General features: G+C 42.6%; 1 protein-coding gene across 2 annotated transcripts in view; it reads right to left on the reverse strand.

Moving 5' to 3' along the window:
- Nucleotides 1-25747, reverse strand: part of grk3 (G protein-coupled receptor kinase 3) — a 77017-nt gene that overhangs the window by 39657 nt on the left and 11613 nt on the right. For both annotated transcript variants that reach the window (XM_038734140.1, XM_038734141.1), the window contains exon 2: nt 18674-18750. In XM_038734140.1, the coding sequence (XP_038590068.1) occupies nt 18674-18750 (77 nt within the window). The remainder of the gene's footprint in view (nt 1-18673; nt 18751-25747) is intronic.

Here is a 25747-nt window from a genome sequence, read left to right on the forward strand (position 1 = left end):
GTTGTCAGGTCCTCGCACTGAGCTCACTGAGTTCGATGCAGTTTGATAAATTATATTGTGGAGCTCGTGTCGCGTACAGTTTTTAATTATCGCAATATAATTTTCTTCAATAACAATATAACAAATGTTCAATAAATGTTTTATTTTATTCACTTGAATTATCCACAAATTAGGACTTAATTTTTTTATTGAGATGTTTATTTTGTTGAGGAAAAAGGACTGAAAAAAGCTTTTACTTAATTTTACTCGTGCATATTTTGTTGACAAAGATTTTATCATAATTGTTTTGACTGTTCTGCCTCAGATTTGTGAAGCGATCCACAGTTTTTGGATAAAGTTTTTTTGATTATATCTTGCTGAAGAAATGACACTTAGCTACAAGTAGTGAGTGTGCAGCTTGTATAACAGTGTAAATTTACTGTCCCCTCAAAATAACACATCACAGCCATTAATGTCTAAACAGCTGGCAACAAAAGTGAGGACACCCCTAAGTGAAAATGTCCAAATTGGGCCCAATTAGCCGTTTTCCCTCCCCGGTGTCATGTGACTCGTTAGTGTTACAAGGTCTCAGGTGTGTTAAATTTGGTGTCATCGCTCTCACACTCCTTCATACCGGTCACTGGAAGTTCAACATGGCAGATTAAAAATGAGGAGGCTTCTTTTTGCAACAGTATAAACTTACAGGGGGAAAAAAAGCCTCTATTTGAAACAGTCTTGTGTTAAAAGGTCTGCTTCTCTGCAGCTGAGATAAACAAAAAGCCTCTGCAACTGTCAGCGAAGTTGGGATTGTTTAGTTACAGAAATCAGGCTTGGAGCACACAGAAAACGAGCGTCTTGGCTTCTATAAAGTGGCTTTTGTTTCAGTTTAGTGGCCCCACTGATTCAGTTCAACGCACACTTGCAGTAGAAGCCATTTGTTTTGGGCCTCGCGCCTACTATCATCCATTCTCACGTCTTCCTCTCTGCTTTATCTCTCCTCCAGACGTGATGAATCATTTCCCCTCTGCTCAGACGCTGACACCAAAGCCCCGTACAAATAAACGTGCTCACATACACCCACACAAAGTGTGTGTACACAGCCAAATGCACAGGGCATCCTTGTTTGGAGAATGGGTACTGCTGACAACACACACACAGGTTTTCAACAGCGAGAACTTAACGTGCTAAAGAGAGAGGTATTAAGAGAGAGGGACAGAGGGGAAAACGACAGTTCTTACATCACCAAGACTCAAGGATTAACTTTAATCGCTGAACACTTCAACACCGCCCAGCTAATTCAACAAATGGCCTCTTCCAGAGACACACACACACACACACACACACACACACACACCTCAAATCAGACGCGAGTTCCTCTGAGCTTTGTCTCATTAGCGAGATCACCTGAACGGTCTATAAATACCAAGCCGGCTTGTTCTGCCAACTGCCCCCGTCCTCCATCAACAGCGCACACATCCATGTGGATCCAGAGTCGGTTCTCAACTGGAACCAGAACTGGGGACTCGTTACAAGGGCCAGAATTAGTCCAAGCAGACACTGTGGGGGCCGGATTTCAAATAAAAAATAAAAATCAATTGAGGCTGAATCAAAATATTCTTGTTTAAATCTTTGTACTTTCAATAGATTCATGTTTTTATTAGCCCAGTGTGATAGGCCGCCTAGTGCATAGCACTGTGGCCTCACAGCGACAAGGTCCCGGGTTCGAACCCCGGTCGCCCCGGCCTTTCTGTGCGGAGTTTGCATGTTCTCCCCGTGTCTGCGTGGGTTTCTTGCGGGTTCTCCGGTTTCCCCCACCATCAAAAACGTGTTAGGTAGGTTCTCCAGTCAGTGCTGTTTGTCTGGAGTTGGTCCCCGGGCGCTGTACAGTGGGGCTGCACACTCCCCCCTTCAGGGGTGTGTTAAATAAAATACATGTATGTGAAAAATAAAGTACCGTTACTTTGAACAGACTCTACTTAACTAGAAAATGCTCTCAGACTTCTGCCAAGGAAGCTGTTCACTGAGGGGTGATGTTTAAAATCTGTACCAGTCAATGTAACCGTTGTTCTGATGGGCAGGAACTAATATATTTAACCTGTTTTGAGGCTATTATGCATTTTCTCCGTTTGCACGTGACACCTGTAGTTAGTGGTGGTAACAGCAACGGTTTGATACCACAGGTCACAGACGTCTGGTGCAGATAAACTATTATCAGGCAGTAATTGGTCTTTTTCCATACTTATGTGAGCAGTCATGATCTGACATGAGTCTGCGAACAGCAAAAGTGAAAGGAGTTTGTTTCCTGTCTGAGAAGGTGGAGGTGTGCAGCCTGTCGCATTACTCACTGCAATATTTCAAACTGGTCCGCTTCATAAAAGGTTGAAAATGACCCGTTTTGTAGAGGCATTTTGATGAACTGTCGGCACTAATCTCACTGACAAACAATACATTTCCTGTGAATACTTCATAATAAGTCAACTTTTGTTTCAACAGCTAAATGCTTTTAATTTTTTGCTGTGAATTTCACTACAGATGCACAGTTTTTAATACTGTTAATATATAAATATTACAGTACTTTCATCAGTGGCCATTTTATGGTCTGGATGGGAAGCGCTGACAGGCCGGATGGGCCGCTAGTTGATGATCACCGCATTACAACATTTCAAGCTGCACTTAAGTCAACGGGTCAATATGGAGGACGACACCCTAAAACATTCAAATTACAATAATAAAAGAAAACAAAGAAAAGCAAATGTTTAGAAAATTACAAATTACAGAAGTTTTTTACAGAAGTAAAGACAGGACTACAATTCAGGAGTTTTCTGTGGGAGATGGGAACTCCCTTTGGGCTGGACTTTTTCACTTATTACAAGCACAAATATATATATAACTTAATAAAGGAGAGGAAAAAAGCTTTTCAAGTTTCTGCTCCTCAGTTCTGATTCTAATAGAAACAAGTCCAGTTGTCCTTGATCTTAATGATATTGGATATCTATGTATGTAAACCCACTGTCCTATATGTCCGGTACCTACGGGACCGAATTACAACTTTTCGGTAGCTCATTTCATAGCTAACAGACGACAGTAGGTTTTGCACTTTGTCTTTGTTAACGCTGCAACACGATACCCCATGATACGAAATTATCACGATTCAATATTACTGCGATTTTAAACATATTGCAACGTATTGCAATTTATTACCTTCCCCCCCAACTTCAAATTGTGTGGACTGAAAGAGCAATTGATTTTATTATAATAGTACCAAAACGTAAAATTCGCATGTACATTTTATATAACAAAAGATCGACGCTTGACGTCCGTGTATCGATACAATATTGGCACGGAAAATACTGCGATACTATGCTGTACGTGTAAAGCCAAAGAAACTAAGCTGGCTCAGCAGAGAGCTACACGTTTCAACTTCTCTCGCTCTTCAACGGGAACAACAACGACAACAAACAGAACCGCCCCCCTTAACTCTCTCCCTATCACAGGTAGGAAGATAAATGATTGACAGGCTTCTACACACATCCGCTGACAGGCATGAAACGTTCACTGACCTCCTGGGGAACACCAATAAACTACAATAAACAGCCCTTTCTGCATATATAAATGTATTATACATATATTTTGTTGTCAGTACTGGAACTACTATTTAGTGTTTAGGTGGTTTACATTTCATATATTGTGAATTTGTTGTATTTACTCATATTTATGTACACTTTAAACCTGGATAGGACCTGAGAACATCCAAACACTTGAAGCTCCCCCTCACTGCCCTGCTGTGTAAAACAGACAGCTGCTGAGGTGAAGCAGCACTCTAGTATTATTTTGCTTCAACTAAATTTTTGGAAAAGAGAATGGAGATGGAGGGGGTGGGGTTCTTACTGAAGGGCCGTGTGAGAGACAGGAGATGATTTGACTGTGTTGCATTATACATGCACTGACCTTTACTGGTGGAAGAGAGCCAGCGCCGAGCAGACCGCAGCGTCTGTGTGTTGCACAATGTGACAGCAGATATGCATTCAAGTACAACATCACGATTAGCAAACAATGTTAAGTATTCTGCCGATCTCGCAGCTCTCCGGCGCTGCTGTCTGACAGTGATTACCAAGTGTGCGCGCGGCCGACTAAAGAGCACTGCAAACATGCTAATCATGAGTTATTTCATAAAGTGGGTTTCCAGATACAACACTGACACAGCATCATAAATAAATCCCCTATAAAATGGAAATGTACGAGTAGAGCTCGTTTTCCACGACGCTGCTGATCTGTCGGCTGGCGTTCCCTCGATTTTCTCCACTACATGTTGAAGCTGGTCACATTGGGACATTTTCCTGACTGTGAATCCATCCAACACTGTACATTTAATCCCCCTGAGGTCTGTTACCTGCTCGTTAAACAGGCAGAACAACTAGAACTTTGTGAGGGAAAACAGAACAGAACGTGTGGAACATGAAGTCTGAGCAGCAGAATGTGATTATCAGAGGCAATTAAGCCTTGATCAGTTTCAGCAAATCCAATTTTGAATTTTTATTACTGCAGGAGGGAAAAAAAAGTACCGTAATATGAATCATCAGAAGTCTCAACTTCCACACTGTAAAGCATGATAAAATGCGACATGATGCTTCGTGAGATAAACCTTTTAAAGAAAACTCATTTTTAAAGACACTTGTGAGACGACGTCACCAGCAGAGGTGAGAAGCCGTTTACAAAGAAAGTGACTGACACAAAAAGCACAGAGAGACATTTTCATCAGGTCAGCGTCTAAAGCCTAGTTCACACTACACGATCTTTAGCCCGATTTGCCACTCGGCGACTGTCAGCCTCTGATCGGGGGTAAATCAGCCATCGATCCGCGGTCGCCAGTCGTTTTGTGTGAGCTACTCGACGCCGCATCTCAGTGGCTCCACACATTTCTGACACATTGCCGACGTCTGCCAGATATCTAGCACGCCAAATATCTGGAAGAGTCGGCCGACTCGACATCCACATCCAGCCAATGAGAGCAGGCAGCTACTTTTTCACTGCAAAACACTTTTTACTCCCCTCCAGCTCTCTCTGTAGCTCAGACGATCCCTGCTACCTGCAGATTCTTTGTCTTTATAACTGGTATCTTCATAATAACAAACAACAGCTGTTTTGCATTTAGGTTAATTTCCCATTTTACGTGTGTTTTCTTGACAAAACGTGGTTTGGAGACCTGCGTCGGGTGACACAGCCGCTGTCAGCTCGTGTAGTGTGTGACCCCCTGACACCGGTCAGTCACGTAGTGTGAACGCCACAACGACTTCAAGACTCCCGTCACAAGATGGCAAGTTGTGTAGCGTGAACAGCACGACCATCGGCCGACGCTGAAAGACGTGTAGTCTGCGCGAGCTTTAGCTTCATCGACACACTGCGGTTCGCTAAACTTAAATTACAGAGCGGATGTCTCGTCCTGGGACGGCTTCGACAGGTTACAAAGCCTGCTGAATATGCTAAACCAGCCTGCAGCTCTTGACATTTGAACACACTGTACATCAAACACCTGGAGACTTTATTAAAAACAATGAGCTGAGAGAGGCAAGCATACCCCCACGCACTCAAGCACAAGCCAGAGCACAAACTTTGATTTATGCATGCAGGTTTAGACCCGACTGGCTACCTACGCACACAGGGCACAACAATAAATAATCTAAAACACCCAAGCTGGACGCATCTCAAATAATATGGGCTCAAACTGATGCGGTTACCAGCAGCAGTTGTAACCTTTAACATGCAAGCTATTGTCATGTTTCGAAAAGATTTGCAATCTGAACCAGGTCAAGTTCACATTTCAGAACAAAAACTCACACCTGCACACATGAAGCAACAAATCTGGAAAAAGAGGAACAAATGAAAAGTGCGTAACACAGTGAAAAGCGTGTGGAGAGGAGAAACGGTGGCCAGTCGAGCTGTCCATGTTCACCAGCTGAGTACCATTAAATATCAGCACTGGAGGCAGTCTGAGGTTTGGTGCCGTCCAGGTATATTAAACTAGGTGTATTTAGAGACCCATTTTAGCATTTTGCAGAGAGATGCCATCAGTTACAAGTCGCTTACATTTTACAAGCACAGTGGTTGTCTCGAGTCGGATGCCAAAGTGTGTGAATGTGCGAGCTTACAGCAGCGCCCACAAAACTGGGGTCTGAAATGTGACAGACAGGGATCACGTCATAAGTTCCTCTCTGCAGAAGTCTGATTTTAAAGACGTGAAACCATTTAAAAACAAGCAACCACGCTCCTTCAAAACTTGCGACATCTGTGGCATTGTGCTGTGTGATGGCGCTGCATATTTTCGAGTGGCCTTTTATTGTGGCCAGCCTGAGGCCTTTTATTGTGGCCAGCCTGAGGCACACCTGTGCAATAAGCATGCTGTCTGATCAGCATCTTGATATGCCACACCTGTGAGGTGGATGGATTATCTCTGCAAAAGGAGAAGTGCTCACTAACACAGATTTTGACAGATTTGTGAACAATATTTGAGAGAAACAGGCCTTTTGTGTACATAGAGAAAGTCTTAGATCTTTGAGTTCAGCTCATGATGAATGGGGGCAAAAACAAAAGTGTTGCGTTTATAATTTTGTTCAGTGTTTGAAGGATCATCCCTTCATTTGTCACACTAGCGGCATCTCTCTCTCATCTCACTAACAAAAAGGCCAGAGATGTGACCACAAAGTCCATTTAGTTGCTGTTCTGAAGCTTTCAACCGCACAGTTTCCACAGAATCCAAGCCAACATGGACAAGAAGCTCTTCCAAAAGCTCAGGGAGAAAAGGGCATTTTATTATTTAATACACCAGAGGTTTTCAAAGTGGGAGGTGGGCCTGTGAGGCTCTCTGAATGGAGGTGAAAAAATATTACATTAGTCATCAAAAGGAGGTCACATAGAAGAGTCAGGTGTGTGATCTTGTTTAAGACACAGTAGTTTGGGGGAATGTTGAAGTTTTTCCCACTTTCCCAGACTCAGAAACTAATAAATGCCTCAGGACAGACCTTTGATATGTATTTGATGTAGTCTAAAATTATGTCAAACAGCAATATTAGGATATCTTGGCTCACTTGTTGAGTGTCTATGGGATCATATAGACATCCATGACCTGAGCAAAACCGAGCAATTAAACTAACAGAGTGTGACTGGGCACTTTTTCCCCCAAGCTTTGTCTGAGGGGAGGCCCACAGTCCCAGACTTGGAAAAACTCTTTAATATATAATATGTAATGACATTGCTTTTTACTGTCCCAAGGCCATCGGGCCACCGTTATTGTCGAGCCCTGGAAGTTAAAGTAACGTCGCCTTGTGTGGTTATCTGCAGGGAGGGGCTTCTCTCTGTCACTCTGTTTAGACACAACTCACAGATATGTGGAATAAGTACGTCATTTAAACAACAACGGTGAGAGGGACTGAGAAATTAAAAGGACTGGCGAGTAGAATCAGATCACTTATATTGATGTAGAATATATCGTTTATATTGTCTATAGGAGATTATTAGTGTGTTTTCTTGCCAGGTTCGCTCACGGCTGCACCTAGACCGGCTGCTCTGTCCAAACAAGCCAGTTATGAAAGGAAGCGGGTGGCCAGGTGGCGGCAGGAGACAAATGAGTAAAGATAGCGGCACTGACTGATGCGACCCGACAAGCTAAATTTTGAAAGACTGTTAATATCGTCAAGCTCAGATGTTACCGGTTCTGCTTTGGAGAACACTGGAGAACCTAAGAAAATAAGTTTCCTATTTATTATCGCTACATAAACTTTATCTTGACCACTATCGTGTCTAATTTAAGACATTGGTCCATGATGTATTTTCGCTGTTCCCAATCCTCTCTCTCAAGCTACAACACACGAACACAAGAGACCCTGCTCTTAATTAGTGACGATAGCGAAGAGAACTAAACGTTCAGAAGCGCTTCACTGTCAGACAGCAGCGCCGGAGAGCTGCGAGATCATTCAGTTACACCTCAGCAGAGTCGACACTGACAAAGTTCGGTGCAACAACACTTTAGCTTGTAAGAACGGAAACACGAGCAAAGATTTGTCCAAAGAGCATCATATACAGGCAGAGAAACGCCTAGCTCGTAGTTCATCTCTCGGTGCTCCATCTACGTTGTCAGGTATGTATGCTAGCAGCCTCCAGCCCACACAGAGAGTTAACTAATGCAAACATAGGGTCATGATTACAAGTAACCGTTAGCCAGCTGATTGTTTAGCTTTGGGTGGTTCATAAATTCGGTTGACTGTAATCGTGTATGCCTTTGCCGTATAAAATAAAAGGTATCCTCTAAATGTCATTACCAAAATATATAAAGACTGTATCGCGGCCCAGTTACTGTCACACACAATCTGCAGTGTCCAGTAACTCCAACCAGCTGGAATCAGATTCCTCTGATGTGAAGATGAGTGTGAATCATGACGGATGAATAAAAGGACAGGCGTGAGAAGGACCGGAGGCGTGGACAGCCTGTCGACACACATCCTGGCCTCCAGGAGAAGGAGCGCTGCATTCTGGGAGAAGAAGAAAAAAACTAAAGAGATCATCTGGGCTCTTTGTCATGTGTTGCTCTCCTTTAACGCCGTCCTCTCTCCATTTCCTCATCACCTGTTTTATTCCTCCTTTAATCAATTTCATCCCTCCCCCCCTCCCCCGACAAGCAAATGCAGTAGCTCTTGGTCGGGTTGCCGTGGCAACCGCAGTTGCCAGGCAACGCGCGACTCTCCAGATTTCATCGCCATTCCAGAAGTCGGACAGATGGAGAGTGAGAACGCCAAGGCGAGAGCGAGGAGAGTGGGGGGGAGGGAAGAGAGAGAGAGAGAGGGGGTTCAGGAGGAGAGAATGAAGAGGAAGAAGTGGCTCCATTTTAACAGTTAAATTCGATGATTTTTACGACCTCAACAAATGCAATTTAAAAGGTTCAGTCTGTAAGTTTTAGTGGCATCTAGTGGCTCACGGTGCATTTACATGCTTCTCGGATGGTCCCATTTCCCCAGGTGTGAAGTCGTTCTTCTGACTTCAGTGTGTGTTCATGTTGGAATGTGGAATCAACATGGACGCTACTACAAAAGATGTGTTGGATTAACATTATCAGCGCGTATAAACAACACGCAGATATCTAAATCACATGTAAGCAATATACAAGATTTTGCAGAAATCAAAGTTCTGTATATACACACACACCACCGAAAACATAGTTTTGGATCTTATATTGCATTTCTGTCCATAGATCCTCCTAAATATTACACACTGGACCTTTCAGAGAGCATGAACACACACTAATGTCGGAAGAACGACTTCATAACTTGGGAAATGGGACCATATGAGGAGCACACGAATGCACCATGAGCCTCTGGTTGCAATTCACAACCCTCGCCACTAGATGCCACTAAAACGTACACTGAACCTTTAAACAGTTGTAACAGTCACCGCCACAGACCAACATTAACATTCATTTGAAGTTGTGTTTCTGCCCAACAGGCGGTTGCTGAATTTGCTGAAATCAAAAGCCAAAACAACAGGGCTGAAACGCCAACTGCAGAGTCAGGTGATGTTCATCTGTGGGTTTGTCACTACAAGCACTTCACATACAGTAGTTTGATCTATTGTTGATTAGTGGAGCTTTAAGGTAGCGGCCACTACATCACGTAATGTGTGATGAAGCATCTCTACCAGCCAATCAGAATTTAGTCTCCTTCATTGCCACATCCATACACAGAAGTCTCTCTCAGGAATATAATCTTTTGCTGTCACCAATAGGGGTGAAAATCAAAGGTGACGATACACAGCTCACGGTAACGATAACATCCCGATACAGCAATTCTTCTATCGCTTGACAATCCTAATGCGATGCATCACGTTATCTGTCTAACTATTAATACAAAAAGTCCGTGTATTTTTAGGCCACTGGGAATATTGGGTTTGAGTTTTGACCCTTTGGGGTTGCTGTAGCTGGTCAGTGTGGAGTGCAGAAGCAGCAGATCAAGACAGTGAAGTTAGCAGCTCTTTTTTATTTCACACAGAGCTCAGGAAACATGTACTTTAAGTACTTGTCACTCAGGAAGTGAAGCAAAACATGTCATTTATGTTCTTATATTTTCACGCTTGTGAGGCTAATGTCCGTCAGCATGTTAATGGAGATTCCCATTATATGTTAGCATAGAGCTATAGAAGCTCTATTTTTAATTAATTTTATGTATCGATATGATGGGCTGGAATATCGATACAGTATCATGGAAAAATGTATAATATATTGCTATATCGATCACAGCCCTAGTCACCAATGTGAAAAGCCTGCATAATTATACTCATATACACACACTTAAAAACACTTTTTTTTTTTTTATTCAAGGTGAAGTAGTGGCCAGTATGCCTGCTATATTTAGAGCGTACAGAACGTCCATTACATAATGGTCATCCAGCCTGACCCTGATTCTGTCTGGCCCATGGACTTTACTAGCAGGAATCTACTCACGGCCAATCTCTCACAGAGGACTGGCAGACCAGCTAATGTAAAGACAGGTAGGTGCCTCTCCTCACGGCTTTCTTTAGCTTTGTAACGAGGCGTAAAAACAGGCCAAAGACACTCACGCCCTCAGGTCTCTGGACAGTTGGGACGCCGTAAAACAGTCCTACTCAATCTAACCCAACTCTCCTACCTGTCAATTTTTCAAAATGAGATTTTACTGTTGCAGAAACACTCTCTAAACTGAAAAAATGTGTTAGCTAACGGTGTATCTCTACATTCCAGCAGCACTGCAGTGACCTTGGTTGTCATGACAGTCAACAAGACTCGTTGAGCTGAAGGACAAAGCACGTTAAGAGTGCTGAAATCAAAAGCAAACTCACAGCCGAGCCACTACAACCGTTGATTAAAATCGACATCCAATTCCGAAGGTAAAACCATTGAAAGTCAACCAAAAGCGGCGGACAGATTTTATGCATGACAAAAAAATAAAAACACAAATGGATCCACACACAGGTGAAACCCACAACCTGGAAACTGTTTAAACTCACCCACGAGTGGCGAGAGTATGTTCCCTACTTTAGTGTCATAATAACATTAAAGAATACCATATATGCTGGATGTGGCACAATCAGTAAGGGGCAAAAATATTATGATTGTCACTCGGAAGAAGTTTAAAAATCAATTCAAGCTGACAATAGCAGCCAGTGGGGAGGTCTCACAATTTTGTCTGCATCCAGACCACAGCTGCGGCGTTTTGAATGAGTTGAAGGGCAGAGCAATAATAGAGGCAGACTGATTATTAAAGCACGGATGCGTCTTTGTGTCATGTTCTGACAGGACAGATATTACAGTTAAAGCAGCTCTAAGAACTGACTCTAAAACGGCTTCTTGTTTCAACTCTGTTTACTGTAACAGCTATAAAAATACAGAATGAATAAAACCACCTATACCTAATCGGAAGCTGGCCGTTTTACACGCTCATTAAATGATAAAGCAGCCAGTCTGGGTTTGCGGTTACCGCCTGTATTGCTGAAACCACCACCTGGACACCTCTACGGTCACGTGGTGCTGTGTTTGAGCTTAGACAGCTATCTCTTGTTAAGATGCAAAGCCACACATTTGCCATTCAAATGTGAGCAGCACACCGGCCGTCTGTGGCGCTCTCAGCCTCACACCCACGTTCCCACGCTGTGCCGCCTGATGCGACGCTGCCCGGGCTCGTCACTTCTCTCAGATCTCTGCTGTTGTTCTGTTGATGAGCGTAAAGAACCAGTGACGCAGCAACATTTTCCCGCTCCGATGCATTCCAGCACAGCGCGTTTACCACGGCGGCTGATTGTGCAAGTAACGACGATTGGCAGATTTTATCTACTGTAGCTGGACAGCTAATGCTAATGCTAGCTGAAGTTCACATTCAGCTAACACTGTAAATATGGCAAGATGGCTACAATGCCTTTCATTTACCGTTTAGGGACATGCACATGATGACTACATGCTAAAGCTACATGTGCCAGGTCAAAAATTCAGCATCCTCACCAGCTGATCCAAGAAGAAGACATGTGCCGTCTCTCAATTTGCGCCCTTCTGTATTCAAACTTGCTATTTTGGCTGCGTTCACACTCAAGTATGGCAAATAGCAGTCTCCTATGAGAACCCAGACGCAATTTATTTTGTTAAATCAACAAAATAAATGAATTAATAGAAAAAAGTAAGTACTACTTTGTTCGTGATTCAAATAAATTAAATCAAACATTTAGCAAGCAACTGTTAAACTGTTACTGAGGAAAATTATATGGCGATAATCATCATTATTGTTTTCTTGCCCGGCCATAGGATAACTGCTCTGACGAACACTACTGCTGCTTCTGCATTAACTGAAAATTTAATTTGACGGGACAGACGTCTCGGCCTCTACTGATCAAATCAACCCTTTCGCTATCCGTGAGCAAAGCGGGAAAGGATAAAAATCGACGTGTTTGAAGAACACTCCTGACAAGTGTTTTGGTTTCATGAGAGAAGAGAAAGTGCTCAGCTGTAACAAACAGCTCCACATTAGCAAGAGCCCAAGCAGACTATTACGACACAGGAATAAGGCGGGGGGGTGGACTTCTGCCTGCTGATTACCTGGAATGTAAATGTCCCAGAGGAACAGGCACATTGACTGGGCCCGGTAACACATGTTTTCTGGAAGGCTAGCTAATGAGACCTGAGCGCTGGGCTAATGACCAGCAGCAACCAGGGGACAGGCTCAGGCTCAAAGGAAGACCGTAAGACAGATCGCCTGATAAGCAGGAAGGGCAGAGCACCCATAAGGAACAAACGCTCACTGGTTCCAGGCTTACGGATGTGAGCGTGTTTCTGATTTATATATTTGGGGTTTTGGACTGTAACTCGAACAAAACCACTAACTCGGGTCTCTTGAAGGTGGCGCTGAGCACTAAAAAACCCTTTTACAGCAAATTTAGCGCATATATGCAGGTGATTAACTCCTCTTTCACTAACGTGCCGTCAACCAGGGTTAGTAAACAGCAGAAAGCAGCATGGAAGCGGTGGAGCCCGTAGACTGTAACAATGAGGCGCAGCTGCTGCGTTTCTGAAACGATCCTCATATTTAAACATTTATAAAGTGCTCAGATTCCTGCATAGAGAATTACGGCGGCACCTCCGTCGGATTTGGTCCTCTTCGCAGTAAACGCTGTTTTCTAACCAGCGTTGCACTTTACGGATTTTGTTGCAGATTTATACTCTACAGTGTAAGCTACCCACATAGCCACGCTGTTGTGAGCATTTATACTTGTGCGTTGATCTGCACCGCCAAAAACGCTAGTTCGTGGTTTGTCTATTTGTCCTTATGTTGACTTCTAACTTCAGGTTTAGCCATCCGCTAACTTGGATGTGGGGTAAAATGATAATCCTGCGGCTCCTCTAGACTTTCCAAATGCTATCGATCACAGTTCTGGCGGTCTGCATCGCCCCCAATGTGTAGTTACATTTTTGGGGAGGTGCGCATCAGGCTACGTTTAAGCTACAGCATAGATGCGACACCTTTGTATAAATCAGGCTTTGAACCGACGTGGGGACGCTGCAACGTAATCAGTACAAGGCACCGGTCACAGTTCTGTCTGCACAGCTAAAATAATCACTAAGTAAAACAGATTTTCCAACGGTTTCATGTTTTAATATAGTTTTACATCGCCAGCAGCCGCCGTTTGTGAACGCTGCTATGTGAGCCTCTACATGTTCGACTAAACACTAACCTGTAGAAAGTCAGTTTGTTTACACCACTTTGAAATGGAAGGAAATAAAGTTTTTATTTTTCAACTTTATCGAACACAAGAGTTCACACAAGTAAAATAAACAAAAATAATGAAAGTGTGGGGGGGGATAAGTTTAAACGCTCTAAGAAACAGGTGGAGATGTACATAAATAATATTTTACCAGCAGAATATTCAGCATATCAGTATTCGTGGTTATGTTCTCAGCTTAAGCAGATCATGTGACCTGCCTCTGTAACAACCAGGCGGAAAGCTTCGGGTCAGAGATCAGATGCGAACGCTGAAGTCTCCGAAACCTGCATTCTATCGAACGAACAGCAGGGGGCGACTCTTCTGGTTGCAAAAAGAAGCCCTGTACCATTAGAAATAATGTGAAAATGTTTCTACTTGTCAGCTGATTTATTCCCTCAGTAAACACTTTCCTAATGACTTTATGGTCTCAGTCGCTAGTTTCAAGTCTTCTTCAACACAGCATGATGTTCATTTAGTAAATTATGGTCCCATTTAGAGGAAAATAGACCAGAAAGCAGGGGAGGCTTTAGGGCGGGATTATCTATGATTGACAAGTTGTTACCATGGCGACCGGTCAATCAGGCTAGAGTGACTCGTACCCTCAGCACTGTGTAAATTTAACCAGCGCCGCTGAAAAAGCTTATTAGGAGTCGGCTGTTCACTTTCTCTGGTGAGCACATTTAGTTTTAAGACTGTTGTTCGCTACACAAAGTTTATCAGCCCTGTTAAAATGACATTTGCACCTAGCTAAGCAAGCTAGCTAGCTCCGCACATGGCCGTTTATCCAAATACCGTCACTTCCTGGTTGCTAAAAGTCAACATGGCGCCGCCCTATCGGCCAAACTAGAGGCTTCAAAACTGGGTGACGTCACGATGACTACGACCATTTCTTAGTAGTCTATGGTAACAACAAACTGGGACACTACAGAAAGCTGCAGATGAAAAATTTATATCCAAGAATTCACATCAGCTACAAGAGGAGCCTGACATGAAAACAGCTGATATATTTTATTTTAAACATTTTGCTTGTTTGTTAACTGTGTAAATCAGCTTTTGTGTTATTTTTGATTTCATGTTGAGCAGCGCTCCTTTATTTTTTGTAATAAAACGTCTTATTCTTCAATTATATAATTATTTAAATACGTTGTAAAAACTGTTTGCTTGAACCAGTTGAAGGTGCGATTCAGGTCGGCATGGTGCCAGGAAAAATAAATAAATAAAAAAACCTTGACTAAACTTTTAAGCTCTAGATATGATTAAACATTTAAACAAGTTAGTAATTTTAAATAAACACCAGCACAGAGGAACAGAATCAGATTGAACAAATTGTAGCTAATGGACAGAAACCTGGCAAGTGTTGAAACCTTCCTGGATGGGTTGAGCGTCATGAGTTTCACACTGGTGTCTAATAAGCATGTGCACACCCACCCGCCCACACATACACAAAGCACAAGAGAGGAAGTATGAGGCCATGAGCCAGGGAAATAAAGAGAGCAACAAGTCTGACAGAGCGAGAGCTGAAGACAAAGAGAAGGAGGCAGGGAGAATTAACGCAGTCTATTCTCACAGGGGGGCTGGGACCTAGAAGAGTAAGTAAACCTAGCAGAAGCCTGCGGGGCCGCGGCGGTCCCCTGGTACGCCACAGCTGCTGGCACACGGCCTGCCTGCTCAGAGTGGAAACAGTCAGAGGAGCCAGCACAAATGCGCTGTTACAAACTGCAGGGCAGGAGGAAGCAGGAAACACGGCGCTCCGCATTGAGCCACCGCATCAACAACAGTGACACTAAACACAAACACAGCCCGTCTCACGATCGCAGCCTGAAAACTCCGCAGGTGACGGCAGGTACCTGCACGCACACACTGAAACAAAAGATTAATGAGCAAGTACCACCACGCTGATGTTCAAAGATCCCAATATGGGACATTCAGCGCTGCAGGGCCTTTTTATTCAATATGTGCAACAAAAAAAGGAACGAAAATTACTTTGTCAGGAAAACACGAAGTGGTTTATTTTTAGCCCGCGTGGTGTAAAAATGTGGAGAAAGTGTCGAGTTTGTGATAATGGCTTTTTATGGCCAGCTAGATTGCTGGGTGTGGACGTCAGGACAAGCAGCAGTAATGGAGGAAGAACCCCAGAGAGACCAATAACACCCCCCACCCCCTTGACCACAAGCAATCAATGTTATAGATTGTAATATCCGGTGGATGTAGGTGCACGTTTCTTGCACGGCCGAAGTGTCACATAACAGATACACTGATGAAACCACACTGCACTAGTTTCAGAGGATCTCCATCGACTAAAAGTGCGGACCAGGTTAGAAAAGCGGCAGTGAAAACACCAGTCAGATGTCATCTGTTTGTTACAACTTTGGATTTGTTTTGATAGGCTACGTCGCCAACGCCTCGACGTGCAGCGCCGCTGCTGCTGTGAACAGAATTGTGGGAGGTAAAGTCCAGAAGACAAGTTCTTTTCTTTGGCAACTTTATAGAAAATGGCCTACTACTGATGGGAAATCACCGGAGCAGACTTCCAGGGAGAAGGAGAGAATGAAAGAAGCAGGGCACGCTGACGTGTTCGCAGCAGAGTGTGCACACACGATATATTATTATATATACACCGGTAGTCAACCTTACAGTACCGGGATATGACTTTTTGGTCCATATCACCAAGCCCTAGTACCGAGGATCCAACAAGTGGAAGATGACGACAAGAGCAGCTGCAGCGACGGCTTCGCCGCCAGGTAGAGAAACCGGCGTTACCTTCTGTAGCTCCGTGTCAAAGCCTCGATTTCTCAGAGTTTTAGGAAAATGTTGGAACAGTTTCCCCCCCCCCCCCCAACACAGAAATCTCAAACCACTGCGAGTATAGATAGTGACCACCTTTAAACATTTCACACCTGTGAGCTTGTAAAAAAAATTAAATAAATAAACCTTCACAGCTGTTTCACAGTTGTTTTGTAATGTTGAAATGTTTTTATTAAAAAGGTTGGAATTGGGGATTTTATTATCGTTTTGTTTTTTTACTGCGGTATTGACTATGGTACCGAGAATCATGGGATTTCACTGGTGTTGGTATCTAGATGTCTGGTGTCGTGATATCCTTAATAGCAGTTGGGATATTTCAGTCTGGACCGTTGCTACAGCCAGCCTGTTAAAAGATTTGTTAGCCTCAGAGCTCATGGGATTCAGGTATTTTATCAACCTGAGACCAAAATAGAACTGCTGGGAGGTAACTCTTATTACACAGGTACAGAGTTAAGGGTAACAGCAGTGACGTATGGGATTAAGTCCACAAACACGCTCCGTAATGTCCGATACATGGCAATATCAACCCTGAGTTTGTGGATAACATTAGCCACCATAAACATTAGCTTAGTTGGCGTTTATGAAATCACGGCGCCTTTCTCAATCTGTGTTCTTGTGAAACGTCATTTTTTTGTGGCCCAAGTTCTCTCCCAATACACAAGTTTGCATTTTGGCAAGAACAGTTAAAATTCCCGGAAGTGTTCTTGACACGCCCGTTTTACCGAGTGTGTGAACTTGACGGCAGAGATTTCCCAGCATTCATTTCGGCATTTAAGCGAGTGGTGGCAAGAAGCTGAGAGAGAGGCTGACAACAGAACGCTTTCTACTATTTTCATACGTTATTTCATCACTAAATCCACTTCTGACAAGGTTAGGGCTAGGGTTTTAACATCATTACATTCTGAATCCTTTTGTAAGGTTTTAACTTAAATCAAGAGACAAGTAGATGATGTACCGAAAAATCTGGTCTTGTGAAACTTCGGAAAAAATAAAAATAGAAAGAAATAGAAAGAAAGGGGACCGTCTTTGCTTTATTATTATCATTATTATTGTTAGTATTATTGTTATTGTTAGTGTACAGTAGAGTTGTGGTCACAGTATTTGCCTTTTATTTTATATATCTTTTATGTATGTATTTTATATGTATTAACCCGATTCTGAGCTTTTTGTCTTGGGGGATAAAGCCTGGCTGTTATAATAATAAGAGCAATTTAGAGCAATGCAGGCGGCCTCTGTGCTGGGGATATTAAGCAATACCAGCAAGAACGCATCGTCTCAAACCGTCAGCAGCGTTCTGTGCGCTCGTGACATTGCAAGTTCATTCTTCCGAGAACGACTAGCAAGACTGTTCTCCCCAAGAACACAAGTCCTTTCTTTGCATTCTTGGTTTTGAGAAACACCCGCTGTCTTCATTACATAGTTTGCCCACCAGAGAGCACCGGCACGTTTGTGTTCACCTGTAAACGTGTCCTGCACACCTTTCACAATCGAGGGCACAAATGAATTCAATGGGATTACAGCCGTGGAATGATTTGCTATATTGGAGGGAGTGATCATTTTCATATAATTACTCTCACGGTCATTGAAAAATATTAAAATAAATTAAGGGGTGATTTTTGCAGGGATCTGTACCGAACAAAGATGTTTTGTCAAGTCTGTAGAATATGACATGAAGGACAGGACATCAGTGCAGCACAACGATATTCAATTTAAAATGGTATATGGACACACATTTCATTTGAAAACTGCAGTTTTTCAATGACTTGTTCAGCCCTAATATATGTTTTTTTGTTCTTTTATTTTACAAAAACTCTCAAATAGAGATTTCGGTCATTCTTAAATGGTCAGTATCGGAGCAAGGCAGCCAATTTAGACCAAATGTGGTGGTGAATCAGCCAATTTCTGTGTAAAGTGAGAGCATGTCTTCAGCAGCTCGGAGGAGCGATGTGCACCATTGGTTGTGTAAATGTGATCACATTCAAATAAAACAGATTTCAACAAATTGTTTTATTGGATTGTCTTCCCTCCTGCTGCTGAATGCTGGTAATTCATTTACAACGTCTACAGCATTTCATCTGAGCGGGTACTGTCCTTTAATATAATAAAAACAAATGTCAAGACTTACCGATTTTCTGGTTGAAAATTTTGTCAAATGTCAGTTCATCTCTCTCCTCGAGGTACTTCTGCATCACGCTGCGGATACTGTGAACACAAGGAGGTAGGGGAGGGAGAGGTGCATTAATACACGCCATCATTAGCAGATCACTCAGCCAGACGCAACAATAGCCTAATGTCAGAGACGGCTGTCGTGCCCTCCTCCACCTCCACCTCCACTCTGTGGTCCCGGCCGAGGTTTGGGACTCTCCCCGCCACCTGTCCCCTGACACAGTCAGACTGTGAGGGACACATGGGAGGCTGCTGGGGGACCTGGAGGGAAACATGCTACCCTGGGAACAGGTGTTAATGAGAAAGAGAGTGGGGAGAATTAATCAATTAGCACCCCCTCCACGGGCCCATTAACGACACCAGCGCCCTGCATACATGAGAGAAAAGTGCCCGGGCCTCACCTGCAAACACCACTGCAGGCACATACTGAGCATGTGCGAGGCGAACCCTTGGCTCCTTATGACTAGGTCATAATTTCTGCAGTATTTACATTGTGATAGCGTTTGCTCTTTTCCCCAGTTTGCTCTCACGGCAAGGTAAAGTTGTTTTCTGTTCCAACGGCAGACAGACAGCACTACCATAAATAACCTTTGGCTTCCAGGATCCAGTCCAAAGGAAATCCTAAAAGCTATAGAAGCATTCCCAGAACAAAATGTCAGGGACTGCAGCGAGCACTGATGCTGACTGACTTTATAACACTTGAGTATTTATTATTTTACAGTTTATAACTTATCGCTCTTGTATGCAGCAAGGGTAATATAGTTTTTCATTTCATTTTGACCTTTTGTTTTCAATTTGAGTTTAGTTTATTAGTTTTGAAGTTGGTTTGCTACTTTAGTTTATATTTTTTGCTTACTTTTAGTTTAGTATTTATTGGTTTCAGTGTTTTAGTTTCAGTCTTTGGGACTCGGCCGCTTTCTCCCAACTTTTGCTGCCATGATGCCATGTGAGGGGCGTGGACTGAAAACTGGCACAGCTAAGAAATTGAAAGATATTTCTGAAATCCACCCAAAAAATAAACAAACATAGACGAAAGACATTTACTCTATTACTATAATTTTAGTTTTTACAAACAGACAATACAGTTTCAGTAAGTTATCAGGGTTTTCCTAAAACCTTGTTTTTAATTTTTATGTTAGCAAATATTTTTCCACACCTGAGTCTCAACTGGCCTCCATAGACTTTAATGCATTGAATACTAGGGATGCACCAGTCCCATTTTTTCAGATCCGATACGAATACCTGGGCTTTGGGTTTCAGCCGATGGCGATTAATGATCTGAAAGCAGTGGCTTGACTTAAGATCTGCTTCCTAATTTTGCTAAATAAAATGGTTGGTAGTGTTATATTTAGCTACCGCGGCCCCTTGAAGCCTTTGCAGATATTGCAAGTAGCCGTAGATCTTGTTAGTGTGAAATACCTCTAATCTGCTGACCCCTTGATTTTAGCTCCCTCCATGCTATGTCAGCTCCATCGATCCCCTTGTCACCAATCACTGATCCAGCTATTAGAGTCAGTATATCAGTCATAGTAATTAGTAACCTGTCTGTGTCATTACAATGAGTTTAGAATAATATGCACGACTTGAAATACTAATATTCTTGGTAGTGTTAAAACTGTAGGACGTAAAGTGTTTTTTTCCCCCACAAATGGCTCATTAAATATTCAACTGAATCTCCAACAATGCAGGAATCTCTACTCGTGTCGCGACATACGGACAGTTTAGGAGACGTACACAGTTTTGTAGTTACAGGTGAGCAGAAGGATAATGTGTGGGACTGTGGCGCCACAGCTAATAAAAGCTAAATTTACCTCCGTCCCCCAGTGAAAGTCAACAACATGTTGTTGTTGTAGCTCATATATTTTCTCCAGCCCATAAAAATATGAAGGCACTGTAGGCAGACACTGAAAGTATAACTCGGTCCAATTCACGGGGCCTAAACTGGGACTACTTGCAACCAAACGTCGTATTTGAATGTTACGTGGGCAGATCTGTTGGGAGAGTGGGAATGAGCAGTGGATGCAGCATTTCAACTGCAGCAGCAGCAGCTACAGGAACAAAAACCTAGGAAGTAAACACTTCCTCTTTTAGAAGAGGCCTGTTTGTGTGCCCCACTGAATCACTAGCAGCTGACTCTGGATTATTTGTATGAAACCTCACCACTTAGACTCCATATTAAGGCAGCTGGTAACATTAACCGTAAACTGCGGGCCTCAGACATAAATAAAATATGGGGGTGAGAAGTTTCTGATAAATCATGAATGGTTTGTGATGTCCGGTAAGAGGGGATGTTTGCAGACAGACCGCAGTGGGTGATGACATGAAAACACAGGTGCGCAAAAGAAAGAAATCACATGGGTTTTTATTTATAATGTCAGTTCAGCCGATTCACACAGACTCGTATCGGGCACAAAGAGAGTTTGTATTTTAACTGCTCAGGATTTGAGATCTCCATCACCACCCTAATACAATGCAGCGTTTCCTACAGGAGTTTGAGAGACTATAGTGGGTGGACCTCGGACCCTCCGGGAGGGAAATATGCACATTTTAAAGTTTAATTCATTAAGTTAATCTGGTGCAACTTAAGAGCAAAATTAAGAGGCTCGGTCTGTGAAGAACTCTGTGCTCTTGTAAACAGTTTGGTCATAATGACCTTGTATAGGAATAAACTCTGATGACAGATAAAAAAAGTCAACAAATTAAATGTTTCTGCAGCAAAATCAAAGAATCAAGTAATCTTTATTCCATACTGTGTAAACTTGGTGTTAAAAACGTCGTATTCATAGAATATATCGTCTTTCAACCAATATTTTCTGCTCCCTAATTGGCTTGTATCATAAACCTTAAAAGAAAAGTGTTTGTCTCGAGTCAGATGCCAAAGTGCGAGAGCGTGTGAGCTTATAGCAGCGCCTCAAAACACAACATTAGAATTCTTGTGTGTTATTAAGTCCAACTGTAAGTTATTATGAAACTATGGCGGAACAATTTAGATTGTGACGTGCCGCCATAGTCTCGGTAATTAATAGGAAATGGTGGCTTGTTGGTGGCATTGAAATATATGATTTTTACAACCTCAACCACAATGTTTCTGCTGTGAAAACACGCGCCAGTCGCTCTAAATAATGTTCGGCAGAGTTCGGCGCTGTATTACACCCAAGAAACAAGCAGCAGCATTAGCTTACGGGAGCAGATGACCGGAGCAGAGCAGAAAACAAAGAGGCTCCCTGCTGTGACAGTCTGAGTGACAGAATGACTGCTGGCACGCAGTGATAAATAAGGCAAAATTACCTAGAGGGGACGGCCACGATGCTGAAAATGTGTTACAAGTGAATGAATGGAGCACTAATGCTGGTTTTCCATTTGCTGTATTATGAACAGAAGCCGATAGAGATGAAACAATTAGTGCAGAGAGTCTCTGTTAAACACGCTCCCATGTGCCATCATTCAAATATGAAACTACAGCAATAACACCTTCACCCCTCCAACCACTGACAGGAAAAAGGTTTCTGCTGCAGGTTTGGGGGAAAAAAAAAATGTGTCTGATTTTACTGGAAAGGAAAATTTAGTGCAATAGTCCCGACACTGTTATCATCTCCAGCAGCGCTACGTTGTGGTGTCGGAGGCATAAAATGCACTGCAAGACTGGCAGCCTATTTCTGACACACACACACACACCCTGTCGCCCAACACTTGCTCCAGTGCAATGATAATGCATCACTACAGAAGGTGCCTCACCCCTGCTGGGCGTGGTTGTCTCATGTGCATGCGCATAAACTTAGTTAAAAACTTGGTGGCCTATGACGTTACAAGTCACGGTGCAGGTAAAGCAGCTGTGAACACACAGGGTGCAGATGTCATTAACAGGCTCACCTGCTGCTGTGATAACGGCTCGTTGGTGGAAAAATACGGATCACGACGCACGCTTGATGTCGTGATGTCTGTCAGCCGTCGCTCAACTCAACACTAAACCCAATTTCTTCAGTCAGTTAGTGATTTATCTTTCCAGCTGATCATACTATCACTTGATCATGGTCCAATATTTATTATTATTAAAAATCTTTACAAAATGTTCGGCATTTCCTCACGCTCCACTGGAGCTGCAGAAATCTATCCGTCGACCAGAAACTAGTTTGAAAAGCAAAAATTGGCTGTTCCGGCTTCTTTTCTTGAGGCTTACATTCCAGTAAATTAAATATTTTGGGGTTGTTGACTGGACAGCACGCGCCGCGGGGTGTAAGCGACTGTAATGAGCATTTTAAAATATTTTCTAATGTTTCACAGACCAAACGATTAATCAATAATGAAATTAGTTGCAGCCTTACACGCCACGTCTCCGAAGCTTACGACGACATTAATTTTTACCCCCCATCTAAAAAAACAGAAGTAGAAAGAGAGAGCTCCGTCTCTGTTCTCCCTGAAGCCTCAGTATTTGGGCTGCAGTTTGACGAAGCGGCATCGCAGCTGTACGGATTTAAAAGCAGATGCTGCTCAGCTGAAACTCGCTCGCCGTGGACGCCGAAAGAAAGGGACACTGGGAGCGTCAGTGGCCACGAGGTGATGCAGTGGAGGAGTCGGGAAATATAAGATCTTCTGAAGTGTCCTGTCACCGCTCTGTCCTGGGCTGCAGACAGACAAGGTCCGTTTAAAGACTTTGCTTCTGGCGGTGGTTCCATAACTCTGCCTCCATTACACCTGCTTCAGCAAGGACCAGCACGCTTAGACGACGACCTGCTTACCTCGCCAACACAACCTACCCACACTAGTTTGGTCTTCTGCTGCCTCCTAGGTGACTAGGGATGGGGATCGTTAATTTTTATTGACACTGATACCCTTCTTGAGACTGCTTAACGATCTGATTCTTTATCGATACTTTACTATTATTTAGTGATGGTTATTTGGTAAGACCAGACCCAACGTGCAGGCATGAGGTAGGCCTGCACGGTATGAGGAAAATATTCATTGTGCAATAATGTTATATATTGAGATGACATATCACTTGTGATAAATAAACAAACGTGTTAAAGTGTACATATTAACTTTTTAATTTAATATTTTAAATACAGCTAAATGTTGTTTCTAAACGCAGCAACATTAATGTTTACAACAGCTACTGTTATCAGATGTCAGATAAAGTTACTCAGTAACTTTATCTGACATCACAAGTAGTGAGTGACGTTTAGAAAGAATAACATCAGTCTGTCTCAGTCCCTCCTCCTCCTCTCTCGCTGGCTGCAGGTAACGTTACCAGGTAGGAGGAGGAGCGGCTGGTTTGTTACTTCGTTTTTAAGACTACAGACGAGTCTGTGCTCCACACAGACAGCTTTCTATTTAGCTTGTTTTTAACATTTGGAATATCTCAACAACGCTGAGCTGCAGGCGGGTGGAAACGGCTTAAACCCTCACACACTCATAGTGACACACACAGTATATATGAGTGTGCCACGGTGCTGAGGTCTCACCACGGACTTTCAGTGCAGAAGTAAAAGGTCAAGCTACATGTGGCGTAATTCTGAAATAGGTTAACTCAGATGCTTTCTCTCTTGTTTTCGGTCATCGTTAAAAAACTTCTGCACTATTTTTATCTCATATATATATATATTTTTTTTTTTTACTTGCATGATCGTTAACTCCCTTCTTAAAACACTTTTAAAGGAGACTTTCCTGATTTTAGTTTACTTAATTTTTTTTTAGCTGAATTTTAATTCCTTAGAAAGGTTTTCCTGTTTTAACCGTCTCTTGTTTTTAAACCTGATGGTTTTACGACCTGTGTGTTTTATTTTCTGCCCTTGTGAAAGCACTTTGTAACACGGATTTTGAAAATTGCTATATAAATAAAAAAATATATATATATATATATATATATATATATATATATATATATATATATATATAAAGCACCAGGACAAAAGACCCATTGAGATAAAATTAAAATAATCAGTTACCGAGGATTTAAACTCCACAAAAGGTGTTTGACTTGTTGTGCAAATGACAAATAAAGAACTTCAGAGTTTAGAAAGCCACAGGAGCTGCTGATCTCCACACTGAAGCTGTGACAACACTGTGTTGGTGACTATTTAACACTACAGGAAGTCTACACATGTAAATATTTAACATATTAACAGGATGTCACTGACATTTCTATAGCTGGGTCTGTGGGCAGGTAATTGGACTGTGTTGATAACGTACCACACAGCACCAAGTGCCAAAGTCCGGACCGGATACATTTGATTTTGAACTCAACCTGGCCTTTAAAATCGTCACTTCGTGGCTTTTCGGCCTCCCTGATTGGACAAAGAGCAGCGTTGTATTTGTGTTTTTCTGTGTCAGTATCTCTTCAGAAAGCTCACCATGCAAACACGACCCGAGCAGCTTATTTAAGCCTCCGGACGTGCAATCACTCTTTTTACCAGGAAAACTAGTTTGACGTTGAAACCTGTTTTTCTGGCTACTGCACTGCAGCGAGGTATAGGGGGTGTGGAGCAATTTTCAACCCAAGCAATATTTTCCTATTAATTCACAGAGGGGACTAAAATGAGTTTGAGGTTTTAGTTTCACTTTAGGTACCTTGTTAAAACCCGACATACTCCAGTGTGTGTGTCGTCAGGAGGTAAAATAAAAGCTCTTCAAGATAAACAATGCCATTTCGGTGTTGGCTGAAAAGTGCCAGTGGTTGTAACAATGTTAGTTTTGGGATTTAGCACCTTGTGTGACTCAATGGCACCGTCCACATTCATTCCCCAGCCACATTATGCAGTTACAAAAATAATCACTGGCTGTCCTAATTCACACATAATATTCAAAATGAAATGCTTGAATACCTCCGATGGGCATCAACTGCCTGGGATGTCTGTCTCTTGAGGTGAAGAGGCAAATATAATAAAAAGCTGCCACTAAAAAATGGTGATTTGATGTTTCCAGCAGAACAAGTGCAGCCCCCTGATAACCTCAATAATAATAGCACTGCTATCTATTTTGTAATCAGCAATCAAAACTGCTGCAAGTTCTGCAAACAAATATACACAAATAAGTCAGC

The sequence above is a fragment of the Micropterus salmoides genome, unplaced genomic scaffold, assembly GCF_014851395.1.
Source record: "Micropterus salmoides isolate LMB-PRFRI ecotype aquatic unplaced genomic scaffold, ASM1485139v1 Ms_hic_scaffold_20, whole genome shotgun sequence".
In the NCBI taxonomy this organism is placed as follows: Eukaryota; Metazoa; Chordata; class Actinopteri; order Centrarchiformes; family Centrarchidae; genus Micropterus; species Micropterus salmoides.